This window comes from Oncorhynchus clarkii, chromosome 14, assembly GCF_045791955.1.
Source record: "Oncorhynchus clarkii lewisi isolate Uvic-CL-2024 chromosome 14, UVic_Ocla_1.0, whole genome shotgun sequence".
In the NCBI taxonomy this organism is placed as follows: Eukaryota; Metazoa; Chordata; class Actinopteri; order Salmoniformes; family Salmonidae; genus Oncorhynchus; species Oncorhynchus clarkii.
In genome coordinates this window covers 31030977-31057218 of record NC_092160.1, presented here as the reverse complement: position 1 = coordinate 31057218, position 26242 = coordinate 31030977, and the positions used below count along the sequence as shown (strand labels likewise).

The 26242-nt window shown below is 42.3% G+C and overlaps 2 protein-coding genes across 25 annotated transcripts in view; one reads left to right on the top strand and one right to left on the bottom strand.

The window, feature by feature from the left end:
• Positions 1-24085, top strand: part of LOC139366508 (uncharacterized) — a 105791-nt gene extending 81706 nt beyond the window's left edge. For 16 of the 22 annotated variants that reach the window (XM_071104064.1, XM_071104069.1, XM_071104067.1 and 13 more), the window contains one exon: positions 4624-14177. In XM_071104064.1, coding sequence (XP_070960165.1) covers positions 4624-4802 — 179 coding nt within the window. In that variant the 3' untranslated portion in view covers positions 4803-14177. Of the gene's footprint in view, positions 1-3291; positions 4424-4623; positions 14178-21966; positions 22332-22448; positions 22602-23284 lie in introns of those variants that run through there. The other 6 variants (XM_071104048.1, XM_071104051.1, XM_071104050.1 and 3 more) reach the window with 2 other exon arrangements.
• On the bottom strand, positions 14673-20391 carry LOC139366513 (ankyrin repeat and SOCS box-containing 12b). 3 transcript variants are annotated; one of them, XM_071104075.1, is made up of 5 exons: positions 20111-20391; positions 16633-16792; positions 16145-16327; positions 15366-15894; positions 14673-15134 (listed from the first exon to the last, which is right to left on the bottom strand). In XM_071104075.1, exons 2-5 carry the CDS (start codon positions 16753-16755, stop codon positions 15001-15003), a joined length of 969 nt encoding a protein of 322 aa, XP_070960176.1. In that variant the 5' UTR covers positions 16756-16792; positions 20111-20391; the 3' UTR covers positions 14673-15000. The 3 variants fall into 3 exon arrangements, with proteins under 3 accessions (XP_070960176.1, XP_070960175.1, XP_070960177.1); XM_071104074.1 differs by having other exon boundaries at positions 20037-20162; XM_071104076.1 differs by lacking the exon at positions 20111-20391 and adding an exon at positions 20042-20106.
• Positions 24086-26242: the final 2157 nt, after the last annotated feature.

The window sequence follows — 26242 nt, the reverse complement described above, 5'->3', positions numbered from 1 at the left end:
TCAAGTGAAAATGCAGAAGGTGTAAAGAACGCCAGTTGGATGTGTGTTGTTTTCCGTTGTTGATGTGATGTGTGTTTTATCATAACAGATGTGTGTTTGCCATTGTTGATGTGATGTGTGTTTTGTACCGTTAGACTCATCATAACAGATGTGTGTTTGCCGTTGTTGATGTGATGTGTGTTTGGTACCATTAGACTCATCATAACAGATGTGTGTTTGCCGTTGTTGATGTGATGTGTGTTTGGTACCATTAGACTCATCATAACAGATGTGTGTTTGCCATTGTTGATGTGATGTGTGTTTTGTAACGTTAGACTCATCATAACAGATGTGTGTTTGCCGTTGTTGATGTGATGTGTGTTTTGTAACGTTAGACACATCAACAGATGTGTGTGGTCTCTCTGTGAATGTTGTTTCTGTTAAGATGGCCCATTCCTCAGTCTAGGGGCTCTATTGGAATGAAATTTGGTCCCCTCCCCATTTTATTTCATTTGATAAAAAATCAAGTGTAGCCTACCCTCCCCTTAATTAAGCCTGGTTTATAAGCATTGCACTTATCCTGGCCATTAGCCAAGTAGCCTCTGGATACAGGCCTTTTAAATGGTCTACTGAGAGTGACGTGAAATATTTAGGAGATTTTGACATACCTGCATACTTCATTTAGCTTGTTCAGTAGATTATCCATCCCCATTCTCAAATAGAGCCCCTCGTTTGATAACCAGTTCCTCCAAACTATTCAGTCCTCCTATAAATGCTTTATCAACGGCAGATTGTTTTGAGGATCTGCCTCGCACATAGGCAACGATACAATCGACAGTATCCTAGTATTTTGTATAGATGTGCCAGTGTTATGCGTAAAGACATTTAGACCTACCTGTGCACACAGTGCCATGGAACGAGAGATGCGCATTATGACATCATACTTCTGACCCCACCCTATTTATAAATATTCTTGCTGTTTTTTTTATTTATTATTGTTTGTCCATTTCATATCGGGCCCTACATAGTGCTACCCTTACCCTGGGCCTAGGATACTAAGGCTGGTTCAACAGCAATACGTCTTGTTTTTTTTTATCCTGGCCTGGCAACGCAGCCGATCCATAAAAGGTGTTTAAATGTTCTATCCGTCAGAGTGCCTTGAATTGAAAATATACCTCACATCCAAAAACAGACACACACATGCCTACCTGCTTGCTACCTTTCAATTGTTCAGGTATCCATTCCCATCTCCAAAGAGCCCATCTCCTCAGGTGACCAAAGACGCTCCAAACTTATTTCAAATGTTCAGTCCTATAATGCAGCATCGGCGGTAGTCCTAGGCTATATCTGGCTTATTGAGAACCTGTCTCACACATACAATACAATTTACAGGAACCTATAATGTTTTATTTCAGGAGAATTGCGATGCGCTTGTCGGCTAGGCTTGGTGAAGCCAAATACAACCATTTTGACTGCCAACACTCCCAAGTGTGGCTATTGAGCAAATACTGGATGTTTTTTAATTTACTGTTGCTATTAAGTTATTGTAGCCTTTGCTATTTAATAAACTGTAGTATCAATATACTATATACTGTAGTATCAATATACTATAAACTTTAGTATCAATATGCTATAAACTGTAGTAGTGTCAATATACTATAAACTGTACTATCAATATACTATCAACTGTAGTAGTATCAATATACTATAAACTGAAGTAATGTCAATATACTATAAACTGTACTATCAATATACTATCAACTGTAGTAGTATCAATATACTATAAACTTTAGTATCAATATACTATAAACTCTAGTATCAATATGCTATAAACTGTAGTAGTATCAATATACTATAAACTGAAGTGTCAATATACTATAAACTGTAGTAATGTCAATATACTATAAACTGTACTATCAATATACTATAAACTGTACTATCAATATACTATCAACTGTAGTAGTATCAATATACTATAAACTGAAGTATCAATATACTATAAACTGTAGTAGTCTCAATATACTATAAACTGTTGAATGAATATACTATCAACTGTTTTATCAATATTCTATCAACTTTAGTATCTATATACTGCAAACTGCGGTAGTATCAATATACTATAAACTGCAGTAGTATCAATATACTATGAAGTGTAGTATCACTATACTATAAACTGTAGTAGTATCAATATACTATGAAGTGTAGTATCACTATACTATAAACTGTAGTAGTATCAATATACTATCAACTGTAGTATTGATATACTATAAACTGTAGTATCAATATACTATGAACTGTAGTATCAATATACTATGAACGGTAGTAGTGTCAATATACGTGCTATAAAGTGTAGTATCAATACACTATAAACTGTAGTATCAATATACTATGAACTATAGTATCAATATACTATAAACTGTAGTATTATCACAATACTATCAACTGTAGTATCAATATACTATAAACTGTAGTATCAATATACTATAAACTGTAGCAATATCAACATACTATAAACTTTAGTACTATCAATATACTATAAACTTTAGTATCAAAATACTATCAACTGTAGTGGTATCAATATACTATAAACGTTGTATCAATATACTGTAAACTGTAGTAGTATCAATATATTATGGACCAGGAGGAAAATATGCCATGTCCCCAGCCAAACTTAAAGATTGTCAATAACTTACAGAACTCGAGACAAATGCATGCAGTAGACTAAGCCATGGAACACATGGATTGGCCAGTGAGTGGCCAGGCCCTAGTCACACCTACAGGTTGTTTATTCTTCAAAACCCTGCCGTTTCACACCACCGCCAGCTACTGCACTCATAATTCTGTCTGTGAAAATAGTACAAATATTTTGACCTATAGCGCTACTGCCATCTCTGAGATTTACCACTGGGTTAGGCTTGTTAAAATAGAGCCCTAGATGTGTGTCAGAACTGTGTTGTTCTGTGTTTGGTTTGGTGTGTCACAGTACTGTACTGTCCTGTGTTTGTGTTACATCGTGGTTTGACAGTAACTGTGTGTGTATTACATTGTGGTTTGACAGTAACTGTGTGTGTATTACATCGTGGTTTGACAGTATCTGTGTGTGTATAACATCGTAATTTGACAGTAACTGTGTGTATTACATCGTGGTTTGACAGTAACTGTGTGTGTATTACATCGTGGTTTGACAGTAACTGTGTGTGTATTACATCGTGGTTTGACAGTAACTGTGTGTGTATTACATCGTGGTTTGACAGTAACTGTGTGTGTATTACACGGTTGGCACAAGGTGAAGTACTGCTCTTGAATTTTCAGATTCATTGTTAGATATCATCTTGAGAAAGAGGGCCTTGTTTTATGGACATGGTTTGAAAATGATAAAGGTATATCATTCATTAGAGTTTTGTTTACTGTAGAGATAATGCAACAAGATGCCATGGCAACTGATAAGAAATCTACTACTACTATAATTACCAATGGCATTAGAGCATGTTGATCTAGTATGTTCTATTTTACTCTCAAGGCTCTCCAAGATCTCCATAGAGAAACCGTGTCTATAATCAGTTAAAAAATACGAAGAAGGACACTGTGTTTTTCAAGATGCCATGGCAACTTTAAAACTTTCCATCATCAAATATTGATTATTCACAGTTTTATATTGGCTGTGGAGTAGTTGTTGTAATGCTCATAGATCGTAGTCCAACAGCTTTCTATTCTTATAAATCTATTTTGATTGCTCTTAATTTGCGTAGTCTTAGGGTGCTATTCAATCAAACACGTAATCAGCAAAGACGGAACACTCTCCTTCGTCAATGGAAACGCCTGATTTCATATATGTGCTGGAAGAATGTTATTTCCCCGGGTCCTCGTGTTTGCCTGATTCAAGGATTGTTTGAATAGCATCTCTAGTTCTCCCTTGTGTCATTACTAGAGCAGAGATGTGTATTTTCCATCCTCAAGCATCATCATATGATCATAATATTATATGCTACAATAGTAACACAGTGCTGAACAACGTAGTGCATAGTTGTAGTTGCTTGTTTGTTGTGAAAGCATGACTAGATGTTGTGTACAATGTTCTGTTTCTGATCCAATACTGACCATGTTTCTCTGGTTATCCACTTCTCCACCCCTTTGATTCTACTATTTGCCTCTTCCCCTACTCTGTTCCCTCCTTCCTGCCCCCTACTCTGTTTCCTCCTTCCTGCCCCCTACTCTGTTCCCTCCTTCCTGCCCCCTACTCTGTTCCCTCCTTCCTGCCCCCTACTCTGTTCCCTCCTTCCTGCCCCCTACTCTGTTCCCTCCTTCCTGCCCCCTACTCTGTTCCCTCCTTCCTGCCCCTACTCTGCACCCTCCTTCCTGCCCCCTACTCTGCTCCCTCCTTCCTGCCCCCTACTCTGTTCCCTCCTTCCTGCCCCCTACTCTGTTCCCTCCTTCCTGCCCCCTACTCTGTTCCCTCCTTCCTGCCCCCTACTCTGTTCCCTCCTTCCTGCCCCCTACTCTGTTCCCTCCTTCCTGCCCCCTACTCTGTTCCCTCCTTCCTGCCCCTACTCTGCACCCTCCTTCCTGCCCCCTACTCTGCTCCCTTCTTCCTGCCCCCTACTCTTCTTCCTCCTTCCCGCCCCCTACTCTGCACCTGCCTTCAAGGTGTGAACAGGTGCGTGCCCCCCTCCTACCCCCCTCCCCAGGATCCCCTACCCCTGGAACAGTATGACCTAGCAAAGGACTTGGCACATGCAGAGGTTTTTGAATTGAGTCAATCCAAACGAGGCCAGGCTCCTTTCTGGCACAACAATTTTACTAGATTAACACCTTTTAAGAAATAGAGAAACAGACTCTTTCCAAGGACCATCTATTTTTTTCTGAGAGACACTCAAACTAAAATATTTGGAAGATTACATCGTTGTCCTGTGAAAAATAATTGAAGACAAAAAAAAGAACTACTGGAAGAAGGACCAATGATGTTTATTTGTGAGTTTCATTGTGGAGACTGAGTTTGTGAGTTGTCACCCAGGAGACTGGAGAACTATGGATTCTAACTTCTTCACTTCATTCTAACTGTTCTTGGTTCTGAGTTCCAATGCTTCTCTCCTTCAGTAGACACTCCTGTTCCATACTGAACTGTACTGTACAGGAGTCTACTACTACATCCCTCAACCCCACCATCGCCATCTGAATGTCCTGGATTCATGGAGATAGCTTTTATTTTGTTCTTTTCAGGCTCTGCCTCTTTTCCATATTTGAAGTAAGCATATTTAATGTTTCTTTACCAGAACTAGTGAGTCCACCTATCTACAGTACAGTATGATTGTGTAGATGACAGGCGCTGTGTTGATGTGTGTGTCTGTGAGGATTATGTTGTTGTGAGTGTGCACTGCAACGATGAGGCTGAAATGGCATCCTATTCCCTATATTGTTTGGTAGGTGGGGTGCCACTTTAACTGACAGGAGAGCTGTTGGCCGGTTCTAATGTTTCTCAGAAGTTCTGTCGTCAGCATCACTGACGACTGTCCCATTAAAGACTGGTCAGACCATATCTCTCTCTCTCATTCTCTCTCTCGTCTATCTATCTCTCTCTCTCTCTTTACCCTCTGTCTATCTCTCTCATTCTCTCTCTCGTCTATCTCTCTCTCTTTACCCTCTGTCTATCTCTCTCTCTCTCTCTCTCTCTCTCTTCTCTTTACCCTCTGTCTATCTCTCTCATTCTCACTCTCTCTCACTCTCTATTCACTCTGTCTATTTCTCTCTCTGTGCTTTCTGTTTTTCTCTATTCCCTTTCTTTCTCTCTCTTTACCATCTGTCTCCTCTCTATTCCCCCATCTCTCTCCCCCTCTCCCTCTCTCTCTCTCCCTCCCTCCCTCTCTCTTTCTCTCGTCTCAATCCCCATTCCCCTCTATATCTGTCTTATCTGTCTCTTTCCCCTCTCTCTGTCTCTCTTTTCCCTCTATCTTAGTTGTCTCTCTCTTTCTGTCCCCTCCCTTCTATCTGACTATGTTTTTGTTTAGTGAGGTTAGACATCTAATTGGATGTCTGCCATTATCCATGATATTACGGCAGGTCAGGGAAATAATCAATAGCCGTAACATCAATACAACATTTACATAATCTACTACACACCAAACACTGTTGACAGGGTATAATCATTGCGTCCATCCACAGAGGCTGAGTGTTGGGTCACAAAGGGTTTCATGTTCCTGTCTGTCTGAGTACTAAGATGTAGACCAGTAGAATGTCTGTCTGTCTCACCTGTCTGCCTGAGTACTACGCTGTAGACAGGTAGAATGTCTGTCTGAGTACTGAGCTGTAGACAGGTAGAATGTCTGTATGTCTGAGTACTGAGCTGTAGACAGGTAGAATGTCTGTCTGCCTGAGTACTGTGCTGTAGACAGGTATAATGTCTGTCTGTCTGAGCACTGAGCTATAGACAGGTAGAATGTCTGTCTGCCTGAGTACTGAGCTGTAGACAGGTAGAATGTCTGTCTGTCTGAGTACTGAGCTGTAGACAGGTAGAATGTCTGTCTGTCTGAGTACTGAGCTGTAGACAGGTAGAATGTCTGTCTGCCTGAGTACTGTGCTGTAGACAGGTATAATGTCTGTCTGTCTGAGCACTGAGCTGTAGACAGGTATAATGTCTGTCTGTCTGAGTACTGAGCTGTAGACAGGTATAATGTCTGTCTGTCTGAGTACTGAGCTGTAGACAGGTATAATGTCTGTCTGTCTGAGTACTGAGCTGTAGACAGGTAAAATATCTGAGTACTGAGCTGTAGACAGGTAGAATGCCTGTCTGTCTCACCTGTCTGTCTGATCGGACTAACACATATAATCTAATTCCATGACAGAAATGACAAAATGACAAAATTATATGACAGATAATTTTTCTTTTTTTCATTTTATTCAGCTGTCGAATAATTGACTTTCACAATGAAGCAAATAGGTTTTTTCTCGTTTTTTAAAATTCTGCATATGTTGAGGAAGCAGAGCCAACCATACAGTTGTGTGTGTTCCCTTGTTTTAGACATAAGTAAGAATACTACACTATTGGAGATGGTGTCAACCAGCGGAGGCTGCTGGGGAGGCTGATGAGGGGAGGACGGCTCATAATAAAGTCTGGAACGGCGTCAATGGAATGGTATCAAACACATCAAAGACGTGGTTTCCATGGTTTCCATGGTTTCCATGTGTTTGATACCATTCCATTGACGCCGTTCCAGACATTATTATGAGCCGTCCTCCCCTCAGCAGCCTCCACTAATATCAACTGGTGTCGGGTTTCATTTCAAGTTCTGATGTGGCTCAGTTGGTAGAGCATGGTGCATGTAATGCCAGGGTTGTGGTTTCCATTCCCTTGGTGGCCCAGTATGAAAATGTATCCACTCACGACTGAAGGTTGCTCTGTAGAAGAGCTTCTCCTAAAAGTTCAATGTTTTTTAAGGGTGAGAATGTTGTAAACTAGAGAGAAATATCCACTGAATATCTCTGTTTATAGGTCTTTGTTTTCCTGTTTCAAAGTTTGAATTTAAGTTCATCAAGTCTGTCATATTAATGATCAAATCTTCTATATTAGTTATAAAATCTGTCATATTAATGATCAACTCTGTCATATTAATGATCAACTCTGTCATATTAATGATCAACTCTGTCATATTAATGGAAGCGATGTTCATACTTAGACACAAATACAGAAACAGATTTTTTATCAGATGATACCAGTTGATGGAAATCAAATACAGTATGCCAACTTGTGCAATGTGATATATCATTGTATCTACAATACTCACGACAATGTGATATAAAACAATTATTATATAGTTTTATGTCATTTGTTTGCCTTCTCATAGGCCCTATATAAATTAATTATTGAAGAAGAAATCATTTAGATTTTATTTGTATGGTGTGTAATTTATGTTTTTTTATTTCAGTAAAACAAATGTGATAAAAGGATGATTTGATTCCTGGTATCTCTAGAAAGTGTTCCTAGAATGATTGCTTTAGATCAGGGTGGCCAACCCTCCTCCTGGAAAGATACCCTCCACCTGGAGAGATACCCTCCTCCTGGAAAGTTACCCTCCTCCTGGAGAGATACCTTCCTCCTGGAGAGATACTTTCCTCCTGGAGAGATACTTTCCTCCTGGAGAGATTCCCTCCTCCTGGAAAGATACCCTCCACCTGGAGAGATACTTTCCTCCTGGAGAGATACTCTCCTCCTGGAAAGTTACCCTCCTCCTGGAAATTGACCCTCCTCCTGGAGAGATACCTTCCTCCTGGAAAGATACCCTCCTCCTGGAGAGATACCCTCCACCTGGAGAGATACTTTCCTCCTGGAGAGATACCCTCCTCCTGGAAAGATACCCTCCTCCTGGAGAGATACCCTCCACCTGGAGAGATACCCTCCTCCTGGAGAGATACTTTCCTCCTGGAGAGATACCTTCCTCCTGGAAAGTTACCCTCCTCCTGGAAAGTTACCCTCCTCCTGGAGAGATACTTTCCTCCTGGAGAGATACTCTCCTCCTGGAAAGTTACCCTCCTCCTGGAAATTGACCCTCCTCCTGGAGAGATACCTTCCTCCTGGAGAGATACCCTCCTCCTGGAAAGATACCTTCCTCCTTGAGAGATACCCTCCTCCTGGAAAGTTACCCTCCTCCTGGAGAGATACCCTCCTCCTGGAGAGATACTCTCCTCCTGGAGAGATACCTTCCTCCTTGAGAGATACCCTCCTCCTGGAAAGTTACCCTCCTCCTGGAAAGTTACCCTCCTCCTGGAAAGTTACCCTCCTCCTGGAGAGATACCCTCCCGTTTGATTTTATTCCAACCCTGCACCTACACACCAGACTCTACTAACCAGCTGATCCCCAAGACCGTGATTATCTTGAATCAGGTGTGTTAGAGCAGGGCTGGAACAAAAGCCTGCAGGAGGCTATCTCTGATCTAACTGTGCCCTAACAAAATGCATCCCAAATGGCACCCTATACCATATACAGTGCAATACTTTTGACCAGTACCCATGGTCAAAAGTAGGGAATAGGGTGCCATTTGGGACACACTGTGCCCTAACAGAGATGCTATCTAACAGAGATGCCCTAACAGAGATGCTATCTAACAGAGATGCTATCTAACAGAGATGCCCTAACAGAGATGCTATCTAACAGAAATGCCCTAACAGAGATGAAATCTAACAGAAATGCCCTAACAGAGATGCTATCTAACAGAGATGCTATCTAACAGAGATGCCCTGACAGTGATGCCCTAACAGAGATGCTATCTAACAGAGATGCTATCTAACAGAGATGCTATCTAACAGAGATACCCTAACAGACATGCTATCTAATAGAGATACCCTAACAGAGAGGCTATCTAACAGAGATACCCAAACAGAGATGCTATCTAACAGAGATGCTATCTAACAGAGATACCCTAACAGAGATGCTATCTAACAGAGATGTCGTAACAGAGATGCTATCTAACAGAGATACCCTAACAGAGATGCTATCTAACAGAGATGCCGTAACAGAGATGCTATCTAACAGAGATACCCTAACAGTGCCTTCCAGCGTCCCACTAGTGATTACTGGATCTATTCATGCAGCAACAATGATTCAGGCATGTATTCTCTTTCCCACTCCAGTGTAGGACTTCTCGTCTTTCTGGGCCGTCCCAAATGGCAAACCAATTCCCTATAGGTCTCTGGCCAAAAGCAGTGCACTATATAAGGAATAGGGTGCCATTTGGGATGCTCTGTGCCTGCGAGTGGGAATTCCCAGTGTTAGAGAAACCAGACAGACAGAAACATGAAGGGCAGGAGCCTGGGAGCCAAACTGAATATCACTCTAAATATCACTCAGAATATCCTTCTAAATATCTCTAAATACACCAGTCAAGCACAACAACCTCTGCTCACATATGCAGTGTGTATTCCAGGATAGGTCAGGCTGTTTCCATGTGAGCGGAGGTTGTTGTGCTTGACTGGTGCATTTACCCCCTAGCAAACCCAAAAATGATTATTGTAGTACCAGAGCATCTGTTGAATATCAGGGACATTTTACTCTTTTTACCTGACGAATCCTAAGACTATCTAAAACCTACATTTTCGCCTAAAATTACATACCCAAATCTAACTGCCTGTAGCACAGGACCTGAAGCATGGATATGCATATTCTTGATACCATTTGAAAGGAAACACTTTGAAGTTTGTGGAAATGTGAAATGAATGTAAGAGAATATAACACATTGGATGTGGTAAAAGATAATTCAAAGAAAAAGAACATGCTTTTTTTTCATCATATTTGAAATGCAAGAGAAAGGCCATAATGTATTATTCCAGGTTTGGTATGATTTTGATTTTGGCCACTAGATGGCAGCAGTGTATGTGCAAAGTTTTAGATTGAACCAATGAACCATTGCATTTCTGTTCAAAATGTTGTATCGAGTCTGCCCAAATGTGCCTAATTGGTTTATTGATACATTTTCAAGTTCATAACTGTCCACTCTCCTCAAAGAATAGCAAGGTATTCTTTCACTGTAAATTAGACAGTGAAGTAAGATTAACAAGAATTTAAACTTTCTGCCCATATCAGATATGTCTATGTCCTGGGAAATGTTCTTGTTACTTACAACCTCATGCTAATCACATTAGCCTGCGTTAGCTCAATCGATCCCGTAGAGGTTAAATTAAATGTAGATTAAATCAGTTAATTTAGATTTTAATACATTTTCCTATTGATCTCCTCAGTGTATTAATGAAAGATGTAGGGGGTTTGACAGAAGGACAGAATGGTGGGAGATGATTATATAGTTAGTCAGTATTTGGTTTATTTACATTACTTTTTAATTTTCCAGTTCAACTTCCACATTTTAGAGAAGCTAACTGACATAAAATGGTGAGGAAACAGACAGAACAGTCATACTACCTGTGACTAGCAGCTAGCTAGCTATATGTGCATACTGTATAAACAACAGATCATATATTATATTACAATATTAGTATTTTCCGTTGGAGACTGCCAACAGTGTTGCTTCAGTTCTAGTTTGAATCTCAAATGACAACATAATCCCCAATATAATGCACTACTTTGGACCAGAGCTCCAAGGCTCCTGTTCAAAAGTAGGGCACTGTAAAGGGAAGAAGGTGCCATTTGAGGCCCAGTTCTATCCTCAGTACCAGAGACCCAGTTCTATCCTCAGTACCAGAGACCCAGTTCTATCCTCAGTACCAGAGACACAGTTCTATCCTCAGTACCAGAGACCCAGTTCTATCCTCAGTACCAGAGACCCAGTTCTAGCCTCAGTACCAGAGACCCAGTTATATCCTCAGTACCAGAGACACAGTTCTATCCTCAGTACCAGGGACCCAGTTCTATCCTCAGTACCAGAGACCCAGTTATATCCTCAGTACCAGAGACCCAGTTCTATCCTCAGTACCAGAGACACAGTTCTATCCTCAGTACCAGAGACCCAGTTCTATCCTCAGTACCAGAGACCCAGTTCTATCCTCAGTACCAGAGACACAGTTCTAGCCTCAGTACCAGATACCCAGTTCTATCCTCAGTACCAGAGACCCAGTTCTATCCTCAGTACCAGAGACACAGTTCTAGCCTCAGTACCAGATACCCAGTTCTATCCTCAGTACCAGAGACCCAGTTCTATCCTCAGTACCAGAGACCCAGTTCTATCCTCAGTACCAGAGACCCAGTTCTATCCTCAGTACCAGAGACCCAGTTTTAGCCTCGGTACCAGAGACCCAGTTCTATCCTCAGTACCAGAGACCCAGCTCTAGCCTCAGTACCAGAGACACAGTTCTATCCTCAGTACCAGAGACCCAGTTCTAGCCTCAGTACCAGAGACACAGTTCTATCCTCAGTACCAGAGACCCAGTTCTATCCTCAGTACCAGAGACCCAGTTCTAGCCTCAGTACCAGAGACCCAGTTATATCCTCAGTACCAGAGACACAGTTCTATCCTCAGTACCAGGGACCCAGTTCTATCCTCAGTACCAGAGACCCAGTTATATCCTCAGTACCAGAGACCCAGTTCTATCCTCAGTACCAGAGACACAGTTCTATCCTCAGTACCAGAGACCCAGTTCTATCCTCAGTACCAGAGACCCAGTTCTATCCTCAGTACCAGAGACACAGTTCTAGCCTCAGTACCAGATACCCAGTTCTATCCTCAGTACCAGAGACCCAGTTCTATCCTCAGTACCAGAGACACAGTTCTAGCCTCAGTACCAGAGACCCAGTTCTATCCTCAGTACCAGAGACCCAGTTTTAGCCTCGGTACCAGAGACCCAGTTCTATCCTCAGTACCAGAGACACAGTTCTATCCTCAGTACCAGAGACCCAGTTCTATCCTCAGTACCAGAGACACAGTTCTATCCTCAGTACCAGAGACACAGTTCTATCCTCAGTACCAGAGACCCAGTTCTAGCCTCAGTACCAGAGGCCCAGTTCTATCCTCAGTACCAGAGACCCAGTTCTATCCTCAGTACCAGAGACACAGTTCTATCCTCAGTACCAGAGACCCAGTTCTAGCCTCAGTACCAGAGACCCAGTTCTAGCCTCAGTACCAGAGGCCCAGTTCTATCCTCAGTACCAGAGACCCAGTTCTATCCTCAGTACCAGAGACCCAGTTCTATCCTCAGTACCAGAGACCCAGTTCTAGCCTCAGTACCAGAGGCCCAGTTCTATCCTCAGTACCAGAGACCCAGTTCTATCCTCAGTACCAGGTAGATCATTATCATCATATCATGGTGTTTTATGACATTCAGAGTTCTGCATGACACATGAGATGAACTATTTGAAGGTTTTCTCTTTTAACAACCAACATGTTTGCCATTATTTTACAACCTTCCACTGTTTCATTCCATGTAATGATATGATGATTTCTCTAGGCCATAATATTCTGTTTCCCTCTCTCAAGGGATTATATGTATTCATGGCAGACAGTAGAGAAGTAGAGAATATTAATCCACAGTCATGCCTTAGTAATATTATTATAACACTTGATTGTGGTTTGCTAGCAATCAATAATTAATTGATTGGTGGTTAAGACATTAACATAACACTGGACTCTAGTTAATACTTTGATAAATCATGTGTTCATTTGATCAGTTAGTTCTCTGCCACACACTGACTATTGATAGAATATCCTACCACTCCTACAGAACAGATTCAAGGTAAATGGGTCATTTTCTATGGCATCGGCACACAACATAGGAGATTTATCTACTGTTCATGGTGTTCGCATGTATTTATGCTGAACCAATAAGAAACCTGGTAGGAGGAGCTATATGTAACCATGGTCCTGAATACATTCATGTACTCCGTCTATTCATGGCAGCAGCTCTACTCAACACAGTTATGGATTCTTTGAGGTGCATTTTGGAGAGACACTATTTATTTTCCTTCCAATATTATCACAAATATTTATGAAATGTAATATGGTGTATTATGTTGATATTAATGTTGTTGTTTTAGTCATTGACAGTATAAGCCCTTGATTCTGTTGTTGGCCGGGTGTCTGTTGTTGGCCGGGTGAGTCTATATTTAGGGCTGGAAGGAAGGAGAAATCTGTAGCAGCCATTATACATATGATGCACTGGTTTCGTCCCAAATGACATCCTATTCCCTATATAGTCCCCATGGGCCCTCGTCAAATGTAGTGCACTAAACAGGGAATAGGGTACCATTTGGGACGTACACACAGTCATCATTACAAATCCTTGTTGCTTTTCTCTAGTTGGTTATACAGTAGTATGTGGTTTCAGAACAATCAGGGTACTAGTGTATGGACACTGAAACAGGTAACAAGACAAGTAACAAGTTTAGTTGGAGCTATTAGGCTATTCACTGTACATTCACATTGCCATCTAGAATGGGGGGGGGGGTGGACTCTGGTATGACTTCTATTTTATCTGTCAGTCTGAAATGTCATCACCATGTTTGTACAGTACAAATAGCAGGAACATATATTTTCTCTCTGGCCTTCGATTAGGTTTGTTTTGATTTGTTGTAGAAATGGAAAAAAACAACCCTGAAACTAAGTAATGCCTATTCAAATCCTGAAACTGTGAATGGGGATCGTCGAGAAGTCTATGTATATGTTTTGATGTAATCAAAGAGCACTGGGAATTATTACGTTGTATTTCTCTGTAAAAACTGAACCACATTGATATAACTGTACTTCTGTTGAAATTAAAACCTCTATATACTGAACTGTGTTCTAAGGTCAATGTGGACGTTCGACAGGATATCCTTATCCTGTAATGTGATGTAATATCCTGTCTGTGTACTAATCCTTCTGTTCAAATAAGGCAATGTCTTGTTTCCCTGTTTGTTTGCTGCTCCAGTGACTGACTGGGTTTGAACCTGGTTTGATGCACTACACCATACTGTGTCGCTGAGCTATCAGCAAGGACACTCCTAATGCCAGCAAGATTCCACAAATGACATTGTTTTTAGCTTGACTAAAGATTACTTGCCAACGGTGAGAAGTGATTTCATAGACGGAGAATACATCTACAGGGGTAGTGTGACACCTAGTGGTTACTCGTAGTTTTACACTTACTAAAGGTAAGCTCTGTGCACTTATATAACTGTCCAAGAAGAGAGGGCATTTTCTTCACCATAGTTTCAGCATTCTTCAACCAATTTCCAATGATTACATTTACCAAACATTTGCTGAATTCAATCACAGAGAATAAGTTAAATAAACATGTTTAATTCAACCTCTACAGCTATTCAAAGGCAAACTTGGTATAATTATTATTCACACCTACAATAGAAACCGAACAAACTGGACTTTGCAGCCCATGATGCACTCAGTAGAGACAGAAGAGGATGGTATGAAATTGTTGCACTTTTTTTGAAAGTTTTGCAGAAAACATCCTCCATATTGTTTCACCTAACATGTGTTTTCAGAACAGTGGAGATGAAGCAGAGGAATCCACTGTAGACTATTGAGACACAGCCATATAGCGTATCCATTTGTGACATCATCTTCATGCAGAGTTCAGAGGTCAGGAGATAGAGGTCATGTGAGATGTTTCAGGTAGTTCCTCAGTATCTGGGGAATGTCCAAGCGGTCTATGGACGTCATTTTATTAACCACGGGGAGGTAGCTCCGAATCGCAAGCCGTGTCAGTGACATCAGAGTATTGGGACAAACTGGAAATAAAACACAGGGGAGGTTCTCGTTAATTCAATGAAATACGAGAATGTCTCCAATGTTCTCATCATTAACAACCATCAATCAATTAGAGTTACAAAACAGACTGAATATGTGACAGTCAAATATGTAACAAATGTAACGAATGTATAATGATTCTTTAACAAATATGATACAACTGTTTCACAAATATAACACAAAAGTAAAACAAGTGTGTGTGATGTTCTCACCTCTCTCCTTGAGCAGCAGAGCCACCGCCTCGTTCTGCTTGGTGGTCTTGTCAATAATCAACGTGGGCAGATACACGTCTGCCCCAAAGTCTATGAGCAGCTGTATGTATTCCACTCCACAGCCATACCTGAGACACATCTCCAGCACCGTCTTGGGCTGCTTGATCCTGGCCAGCATCTTCTCTGACTTACAGTTATAGTTAGGATTAGCCCCGTGGAGCAGCAGCAGCTTAAAACAGTCCAGGTGTCCATATACAGCGGATATGTACAGGGGTCCCCTGCAGGCTGTGGCGTTGGAGGCCCACTCAGGGACTTTGGGCCAGACGTCGACCTCGGCTCCGAACTGAAGCAGCTCCCTGAGGACCTCCACGTCTCCCTCGCGGGCGGCGGTCAGCACCGGGGAACAGTTGTTGTACGGGCTGCCGTTGGGGTCGGCTCCAGCCTTTAGTAAGACCACAACACAGTCCAGGTGTTTACCACTGACCGCTGTAAACAGAGGGGTCTGGGCCTTCACATCTAGACTGTCCACCTGCAAAACCAATCAATCACCAAACAATAATTAATCAATAGGTTAAATCACATTTATATTCTGAAGCCATTTTTACATCAGCAGCTGTCACAACATGCTTATACAGTAACATAGAGTAAATGACTGTTGTTTGAATCAACCTTAACTCTAAAAGTGCAGATTAAATTAAACCAGGATTTTTTAGTCCATGTCAGGAGTAGGCGTCTGGGTACGAGAAGCTAGTCCAAAGTACTCTATCGCCATATCTCACCTCCGCTCCGTGCTCCAGCAGGAGTTCCAGACACCTCAGGTGTCCGTGTGCTGCGGCAGTCCGTAGAGGGGTAACAGGGATCCCCCAGCCGCTTCTGCTGTTGATAGACTTTCTGTAGCTCTCCTGGGACAACAGCTCAGCTAACACCTCCACGTCATCACTGCTCACTGCCTGGTTCAGAGCCTGGGGAACAGAGCAGTATTATACTTCCACTTATACCTCCACCATACACACAGTGTTATTGAGCTGCACTGCTGGGTGGTATTCACTACACTCAAAACAAAAAAAACTGAAGCAGGGAGGTACTATCTGAACTTGTTCAATAAAATAAGCTTGTCATTTGTAAATGATGTCCTTATGAATACGACCCTGGTTAGGTCACACCCATGTAGACCTGGAAGTCACCCTCTGATGCTGTGCAAGTCTACTGATGCTGTCTCAGTGATAGGTTGCTAAGTTACAAAGCACTGCAAGCTCATTGGCTGTACCTGGCCATGCTCATTGTCCTCCTCATCCTCTTCCTTGGGCTGAAGCAGAGAGAAGATCTTGGAGACATCCATTAGACTCATCTTGAGAGGGTTGGTGGCTGTGTTGATACTGTCTAGGACCATACTGTTACTATAGCTGTAACAGTTACAACTCCCCCATCTGAGGAGAGAGGAGAGAAAGAGATAGGAGAGAGGAGAGAGAGAAGGGGGGATACAATTCAGTTAATGAATGACCTTTATAGATTCTCTGAGAAAAAATTGGAATCAGACAAAGACAGGGAGAATACAAACACACAGGCATAGCTAAACTGTTTGGGTTTGTACCAACCAGGACTCATCTGTGCTTAAGGACAGTAATAGATAGAGACAGGGAATAAATAGAGACAGGGAATAGATAGAGACAGGGAATATATAGAGACAGGAATAGATAATAGAAAGGAATAGATAGACAGTGAATAGATATAGATAGGAATAGACAGAGACCAGAATGGATAGAGACAAGGAATAGCTAGAGACAGGAATAGATAGAGACCGGAATAGATATACAGTGCCTTGCGAAAGTATTCGGCCCCCTTGAACTTTGCGACCTTTTGCCACATTTCAGGCTTCAAACATAAAGATATAAAACTGTATTTTTTTGTGAAGAATCAACAACAAATGGGACACAATCATGAAGTGGAACGACATTTATTGGATATTTCAAACTTTTTTAACAAATCAAAAACTGAAAAATTGGGCGTGCAAAATTATTCAGCACCTTTACTTTCAGTGCAGCAAACTCTCTCCAGAAGTTCAGTGAGGATCTCTGAATGATCCAATGTTGACCTAAATGACTAATGATGATAAATACAATCCACCTGTGTGTAATCAAGTCTCCGTATAAATGCACCTGCACTATGATAGTCTCAGAGGTCCGTTAAAAGCGCAGAGAGCATCATGAAGAACAAGGAACACACCAGGCAGGTCCGAGATACTGTTGTGAAGAAGTTTAAAGCCGGATTTGGATACAAAAAGATTTCCCAAGCTTTAAACATCCCAAGGAGCACTGTGCAAGCGATAATATTGAAATGGAAGGAGTATCAGACCACTGCAAATCTACCAAGACCTGGCCGTCCCTCTAAACTTTCAGCTCATACAAGGAGAAGACTGATCAGAGATGCAGCCAAGAGGCCCATGATCACTGGATGAACTGCAGAGATCTACAGCTGAGGTGGGAGACTCTGTCCGTAGGACAACAATCAGTCGTATATTGCACAAATCTGGCCTTTATGGAAGAGTGGCAAGAAGAAAGCCATTTCTTAAAGATATCCATAAAAAGTGTTGTTTAAAGTTTGCCACAAGCCACCTGGGAGACACACCAAACATGTGGAAGAAGGTGCTCTGGTCAGATGAAACCAAAATTGAACTTTTTGGCAACAATGCAAAACGTTATGTTTGGCGTAAAAGCAACACAGCTCATCACCCTGAACACACCATACCCACTGTCAAACATGGTGGTGGCAGCATCATGGTTTGGGCCTGCTTTTCTTCAGCAGGGACAGGGAAGATGGTTAAAATTGATGGGAAGATGGATGGAGCCAAATACAGGACCATTCTGGAAGAAAACCTGATGGAGTCTGCAAAAGACCTGAGACTGGGACGGAGATTTGTCTTCCAACAAGACAATGATCCAAAACATAAAGCAAAATCTACAATGGAATGGTTCAAAAATAAACATATCCAGGTGTTAGAATGGCCAAGTCAAAGTCCAGACCTGAATCCAATCGAGAATCTGTGGAAAGAACTGAAAACTGCTGTTCACAAATGCTCTCCATCCAACCTCACTGAGCTCGAGCTGTTTTGCAAGGAGGAATGGGAAAAAATGTCAGTCTCTCGATGTGCAAAACTGATAGAGACATACCCCAAGCGACTTACAGCTGTAATCGCAGCAAAAGGTGGCGCTACAAAGTATTAACTTAAGGGGGCTGAATAATTTTGCACGCCCAATTTTTCAGTTTTTGATTTGTTAAAAAAGTTTGAAATATCCAATAAATGTCGTTCCACTTCATGATTGTGTCCCACTTGTTGTTGATTCTTCACAAAAAAATACAGTTTTATATCTTTATGTTTGAAGCCTGAAATGTGGCAAAAGGTCGCAAAGTTCAAGGGGGCCGAATACTTTTGCAAGGCACTGTAGATAGGGAATAAATAGAGACAGGGAATAGATAGAGTCAGGGAATAGATAGAGACAGGGATTAGATAAAAGACAGGAATAGATAGAGACAGGGAATAGATAGAGACAGGAAATATATAATAGAAAGTAAAAACATAGAGACAGGGAATATATAATAGACAGGAATAGATAGAGACAGGGATAGATAGAGACAGGGAATAGATAGAGACAGGGAATAGATAGAGACAGGAATAGATAGAGACAGGGAATAGATAGAGACAGGAAATATATAATAGAAAGTAAAAACATAGAGACAGGGAATATATAATAGACAGGAATAGATAGAGACAGGGATAGATAGAGACAGGGAATAGATAGAGACAGGAAATATATAATAGAAAGTAAAAACATAGAGACAGGGAATATATAATAGACAGGAATAGATAGAGACAGGGATAGATAGAGACAGGGAATAGATAGAGACAGGGAATAGATAGAGACAGGAAATATATAATAGAAAGTAAAAACATAGAGACAGGGAATAGATAGAGACAGGAAATATATAATAGACAGGAATAGATAGAGACAGGGAATAGATAGAGACAGGGAATAGATAGAGACAGGGAATAGATAGAGACAGGAAATATATAATAGAAAGTAAAAACATAGAGACAGGGAATATATAATAGACAGGAATAGATAGAGACAGGGATAGATAGAGACAGGGAATAGATAGAGACAGGAAATATATAATAGAAAGTAAAAACATAGAGACAGGGAATATATAATAGACAGGAATAGATAGAGACAGAAATAGATAAGCCACTTAAGTGCTGGGAATGTTTGTGTTACATGCATCTCTCACACACACTACATAGAGACCAGTTCACAGAATAATATATACAATTCAGTTAATTTACTATCAGACATCTGTAAATGTGTTATTGGAAGCCAAGTAGGATGAGCACTTCTTGGAAAAGACATTACTATGCAAGAGTTAAATTAGTAAAATCCACATCCTCACCATATGGGTTTGCACAACTTTGCAGAGAGGGCATAATGGGGAATTGAAAATTAAATATTTCTAAGTATGATCATGGAAAATATGAACAAAAAGCAACAGATTTGGGGATTGTTAAAAACTTCCAACCCAGACAGAATCCCATTCCCCATTTAACTCCTGCTATAGCTACCATGATCCAAAGACCCAGAGCCACACAGCAAATGGTGGTTAACAATGCTTTCCACTTACCTCACCTACAGGGTCACCAACCAGGGATTTTTCTGCCAACAATGTTAATCGGGACGTTGGTAGTAAACACTTACCACTCTCTTATAACTCCATGGTCCGTTGGTCACGTGGAGGAAGAGGAGACTCCAAGAGGAATGTGTTGCTGTATCTACACAGGGACTGGGGTCTGAGAGCTGTGTGTGTGTGTGTGTGTGTGTGTGTGTGTGTGTGTGTGTGTGTGTGTGTGTGTGTGTGTGTGTGTGTGTGTGTGTGTGTGTGTGTGTGTGTGTGTGTGTGTGTGTGTGTGTGTGTGTGTGTGTGTGTGTGCGTGTGTGTGCGTGTGTGCGCGCACGGGTGTGCATATGTGTTGCTGTCTAACACAGCAGAGCAGAGAGGGGGTCTGGCTGGCTGGGTGCTGTTTGGGGGCTATTTTTAGTCCCACAGATGGACCTATCTAAACTTCCATTCTTGGAGAACTGTGGGGGGTTATAATTAGATGGGTGATAGACTAGTGACACTGACACTCAGGCTGTGAGTTTGGTTGGTGGGTAGGGGCCTTGGTGTTTCACTGTGTCCTGAGTAAAGATCACATGATAAGGCAGCACTTCTAGTTCTGATGGTCAGTGGTAGAAATAACTACTAGACTACTCTACCAGCAAACATGTCATTCAATGATGTGTGATCTGAAATTACTTCAGTCCCTTTTCATTTTAGCTTGCCATAATCACCAAAAGTAACTTTAACCCTTTAGGTTTCATTTTTTTTTAAAGAGTGTAAGTGTGTAGTGAAATCCTTTAAGATCAATGATTTGTGCTGTATTGTGTCTACGTGTAACAGGCCTGTCATCACCTCCATTTCTTTAGTTTGCACTGTGACTTATAGTCTGTGCGCAGCTGTCTGACTGTCAGAGAGGCTGTTGTAGACTATCAGCTGTTCACACAGCCCTGCCCTGCCCTGCCTGCAGAACCATGATCAAGAAGACCTCTGCATTTGTAGAAGTATGGTGGTCATGGTCATCTTACATTCCTTTCCAAGATTATCTACACATTCCAGGCATTTTGGGAAGTGAAGTCTGTTTCCGCCTCTCAAAAACACAGGGAAGGGAAATTATTTGATGTAACCATTGTTTGCTTATAGCTTAGATTACTTTGTCCTTATAACTAAACTGAAAATGTAGCCAATTTCTGAAAGTAGGCCTGCTTTTGTAGTTTAATTATGCCTGCCTATAACATACGTTTCTACAAAAAATGTATGCAGGTAATAAAGTATACTATGATATAATATCATAAAGCATCATGATTTACATAAAATGTTGTCACATAAAAATATATAAGCAGGCAGATAACAAGGTTAGCCAAAAGTATTTCTAAATATGAACTTTTTCTTTTTCGGACCCTCTTCATCTACCCCTCTCCAGTACGCTAGGTGGCGGTAAATACTCCTTGTTAGCAGCACTGCGCTCGCAAGAAGAACATATTTGCTCTGTTGTAGTTTTGGTTGTGTAACTAGCTATCTAACGCGTTTTACATTTTATATAATAGCTAGCTAATTCATCACAACGTTTGGGGATACATAATTTCGCCAACAAGGTTAGGTTTTTAATGTTACGTGTACGTTGTAGTTGTGTGCACTTTACTATATTCGTTGAGGCTAGACGTTATGGTCTGCTGGCAGCGGTAAAGCTAGCTACTTTAGGTAGCATCAATCCAACTTTCGTCAACTCCTCTCGTTACGTGATTCAGTTGTCCGTCAGTTGATCAGAAAATCACGAAAATAATATCACATAGTGGCCACAGTGTTTGATATTAGGTCGGTTTGTTCAACCTTTGAAAGTCGAAGTTACGTTGGCAACATCATAAACAAATACGTCGCCATGTTGGCGGAAGTTGTGTTCCCTAGATATTGAAGTGGCATTTCTGGCGTCGTGAAAATAGCTTTGTCTTGGCCCTAGGTATGGAGGAGAACGAGGCACTGGAGATCTACTGCAGGAGAATGATAACACAGGTCAACAATCAACTAAACCCAGAAACTGCAGGGGAGAGGGGGTGGAGAGAGAGGCAGGAGGAGAAGGGGGAAGAGGGGGAGAGAACAGCTCTCCGGGGGAGGGGGAGGAAGGGGTTGCAGAGTGAGATGTGGAGGAGGATGATCATACAAATACACAGAAAACAGAACACAGAAACTACAGCAGCGAGTGAGAGGCAGAAGGAAAAGACTGTGAGGAGACAGAGGGAGTGTGAGGACCTTGCAGGAGAGCCTGTCCCTATACAGCTAATTTCTGCTCTGAAGATGAAGACTTTCACAGAGGAGATGAGACGGGTAAGACAGACACTTTATCTGGGCATAGTAACTGTCTATCAGTTCTGGTGGGTCTACCCTGGTTTAGTCTCATTGTATCTCAGCCGTATCTCTCTATGTTTGTGTGTGAATTAACAGGCCATGGACACGGAGCTGCATGACCCATCAGTGTGTGGAGTGTGTGTGCAGCAGCAGGCAGCGTTGTCCCTAAACACCTTCATCAGGAGGAAGACTACTCAACTAGACAATAACATACTGGAGGATAAACTACACACACACCTCTGTAACAGGGTACAACACACACACACACCTCTGCAACAGGGTACACCACATACCTCTGCAACAGGGTACAACACATACCTCTGCAACAGGGTACAACACACACACACCTCTGCAACAGGGTACAACACACACACACCTCTGCAACAGGGTACAACACACACACACCTCTGCAACAGGGCACAACACACACACACCTCTGCAACAGGGTACAACAAAACACACACCTCTGCAACAGGGTACAACAAAACACACACCTCTTTAACAGGGTACAACACACCTCTACAACAGGGTACAACACACCTCTACAACAGGGTACAACACACCTCTACAACAGGGTACAACACACCTCTACAACAGGGTACAACACACCTCTTACAACAGGGTACAACACACCTCTACAACAGGGTACAACATAACACACCTCTACACCAGGGTACAACACAGCACTCCTCTACAACAGGGTACAACACACCTCTACAACAGGGTACAACACAGGAAGACGGACTGCACATAGAGTACAGGATATTCAATTGTGGTGTTCCTTTCTGCTTCTGTCTTGTCAATACATTCCCTGCTCTGGTCTGTTATCATTTTAGGTTTCTGTGCCAAAATGGCCGTCTAAACTACCAACTGTCCCAGAAAAAAATATGGTGTGTAGTGGGTGAAGTAACCTGTGTTCTCATGTGTTGTAGGATGCTGTGTGTCTGTTGGGAGAGTTGCTAAGGGGCCTCCCCAAGCCCTCTGACGCCCCCAGCGGGATTTGGGAACAACTGCAGGCCAGAGGAAGACAGCAACTTGGGGTTACCTTGGAGACAGAACAGGAATCTGGATGTACCCAGACAAGAGAACGTCAATCTGGGGTTACCCTGACGACAGTACAAGAACTGAGCTAAGTGCACCCTCATGCTGGCCATGTGACTGAGCATAGCAGAAATGGCACCCATTTCCCTATGTAGTGAACTAGTTTTGCGTGGAGACAGCCCTACGTGGAAGTGGATTGCAGCCTGTGATTTTCACTGAGTGTCATTGATCATGTGTAATATAATGAGATTCATCTTATAAAAGAAAATACAATTCCAACTGCAGTACAAAATACATTTTATTTCTGTATTCTTGTATTCAAGTTTCACATACAACACTGTTAAAAGCAAATAAGCATCGTGGTTTTCTCAGTCCTTGACCATCCATTATGCCTTCAGTAAACATTAGAACAACTTCCTGGGTTATACAGTCCAATATCACAAACAGTTACAACACAGTCATTATAGTTCAGCCATGGAAAGTGTTCATGCAATGTAAACATGTTAAATACAGAGTAACAAGTAAATGCAGTACGTTTCACATTTCTAATGTTAGAGCCAATAGCAACATTAGCTGAAGAACGCTCAACTCCGTTTGCTTATATCGAGGCAGAGTTGAGTTTTGATAACTGGTTGCATGATATGCGAGCAACAACATTGAGTCACCATCAGTTGATACTTGTTAAAAAGTCCATTCTGGGGCCTCCCGGGTGGCGCAGTGGTTAAGGGCGCTGTACTGCAGCGCCAGCTGTGCCATCAGAGTCCTGGGTTCGCGCCCAGGCTCTGTCGTAACCGGCCGTAACCGGACCGGGAGGTCCGTGGGGCGACGCACAATTGGCCTAGCGTCGCCCGGGTTAGGGAGGGCTTGGTCGGTAGGGGTGTCCTTGTCTCATCGCGCACCAGCGACTCCTGTGGCGGGCTGGGCGCAGTGTACACTAGCCAAGGTGGCCAGGTGCACGGTGTTTCCTCCGGCGCATTGGTGCGGCTGGCTTCCGGGTTGGATGTGCGCTGTGTTAAAGAAGCAGCGGCTTGGTTGGTTGTGTATCGGAGGACGCATGACTTTCAACCTTCGTCTCTCCCGAGCCCGTACAGGAGTTGTAGCGATGAGACAAGATAGTAGCTACTACAACAATTGGATACTACGAAATTGGGGAGAAAAAGGGGTAAAATTTAAAAAATAAATAAATAATATAGTCCATTCTGAAAACACCTACCTGTCCCTATGTTTGTCCTGTACATCCTGTCCCTATGTTTGTCCTGTACATCCTGTCCCTATGTTTGTCCTGTACACCCTGTCCCTATGTTTGTCCTGTACATCCTGTCCCTATGTTTGTCCTGTACACCCTGTCCCTATGTTTGTCCTGTACACCCTGTCCCTATGTTTGTCCTGTACATCCTGTCCCTATGTTTGTCCTGTACATCCTGTCCCTATGTTTGTCCTGTACACCCTGTCCCTATGTTTGTCCTGTACACCCTGTACACCCTGTACACCACATATGTCAGAGTCAAGGCCCGCGGGCCACATCCGGCCCGCAAGAAGGTTTTTTACGGCCCCTGGGATGATCTTGATTTATTATTAGAACCGGCCCGCAGCAAGCCGGCAGCCCGCAGATCTTTTACACGCACCAATACTACATTTCCCACAATGCAAAGGTGACGCACCGAGCAGTAGGCTGCTTCATTTCAATATTTATTGGCACAGCAGTCGTCAGCATCACAGTAAAATTAACTTTCAGATACCCATCAAAAATGGCAAAACGGAAGGTGGATACTGAGAACCGGGGGTTTCAAACAAGGTGGGAGTCGGAGTATATGTTCACGAAGGTAGCTGGAAAACCTGTGTGTCTTCTGTGTGGAGAAAGTGTGGCGGTACTGAAAGAGTATAATCTGAGACGACATTATGAAACGAAACACGCGGACAAAAACAAGAATATGGACATGGAACAAAGGCTACAAAAGGCAGAGGAATTAAAACGAGGCCTCAAATCTCGACAGGCTCTGTTCAAAAAAGCCAAATCACAAGGCCAGGCTGCTGTCAAGGCCAGTTTTATTTTGGCAGAAGAGATCGCTAAATCAGCCCGGCCATTTACGGAGGGGGATTTCATCAAAAACTGCATGATTAAAGTTTGTGACGAAGTTTGCCCAGAAAAAAGGCAACTCTTTTTAAATGTGAGTCTGAGCAGAAACACCATTGCCGAGAGAGTAGACCAGTTGTCCATCAATCTAAAAGAGCAGCTTGTGAAAAAGGGAAAAGATTTTATTGCATATTCCTTGGCTGTGGATGAGAGCACCGACATTTCTGACATTGCCCAGTTGTCAATTTTCATCCGCGGAGTGGACTCCAACCTAAGCGTGACAGAGGAGTTTTTGGCTTTACGTCCTATGCATGGCACAACTACGGGGCATGATTTGTATGAAGAGGTGTCAAGATGTGTAAATGAGATGGAGCTGCCTTGGGAAAAACTCGTGGGGTTGACAACCGACGGAGCACCTGCGATGTGTGGACACAGGAGCGGACTGGTGGCGAAGATACGGGAAAAGATGCAAGAGGAAAACGCGACAGGTGAGCTGACAGCTTATCATTGTATCATACACCAGGAAGCGTTGTGCGGTAAAGCCTTGAAAATGGAGCATGTAATGAGCATCATCACGCGCACAGTTAACTTTATCAGAGCCAAAGGTTTGAATCACCGCCAGTTCAAGGCATTTCTGACGGAGTTAGAAACGGAGCATGGTGATTTGCCTTATCACACAGAGGTGCGATGGCTAAGCCAGGGAAAGGTGCTTCAAAGATGTTTCGAGCTTCGTGAGGAGATTTGTCTGTTCTTGGACAGCAAAGGGAAAGACACA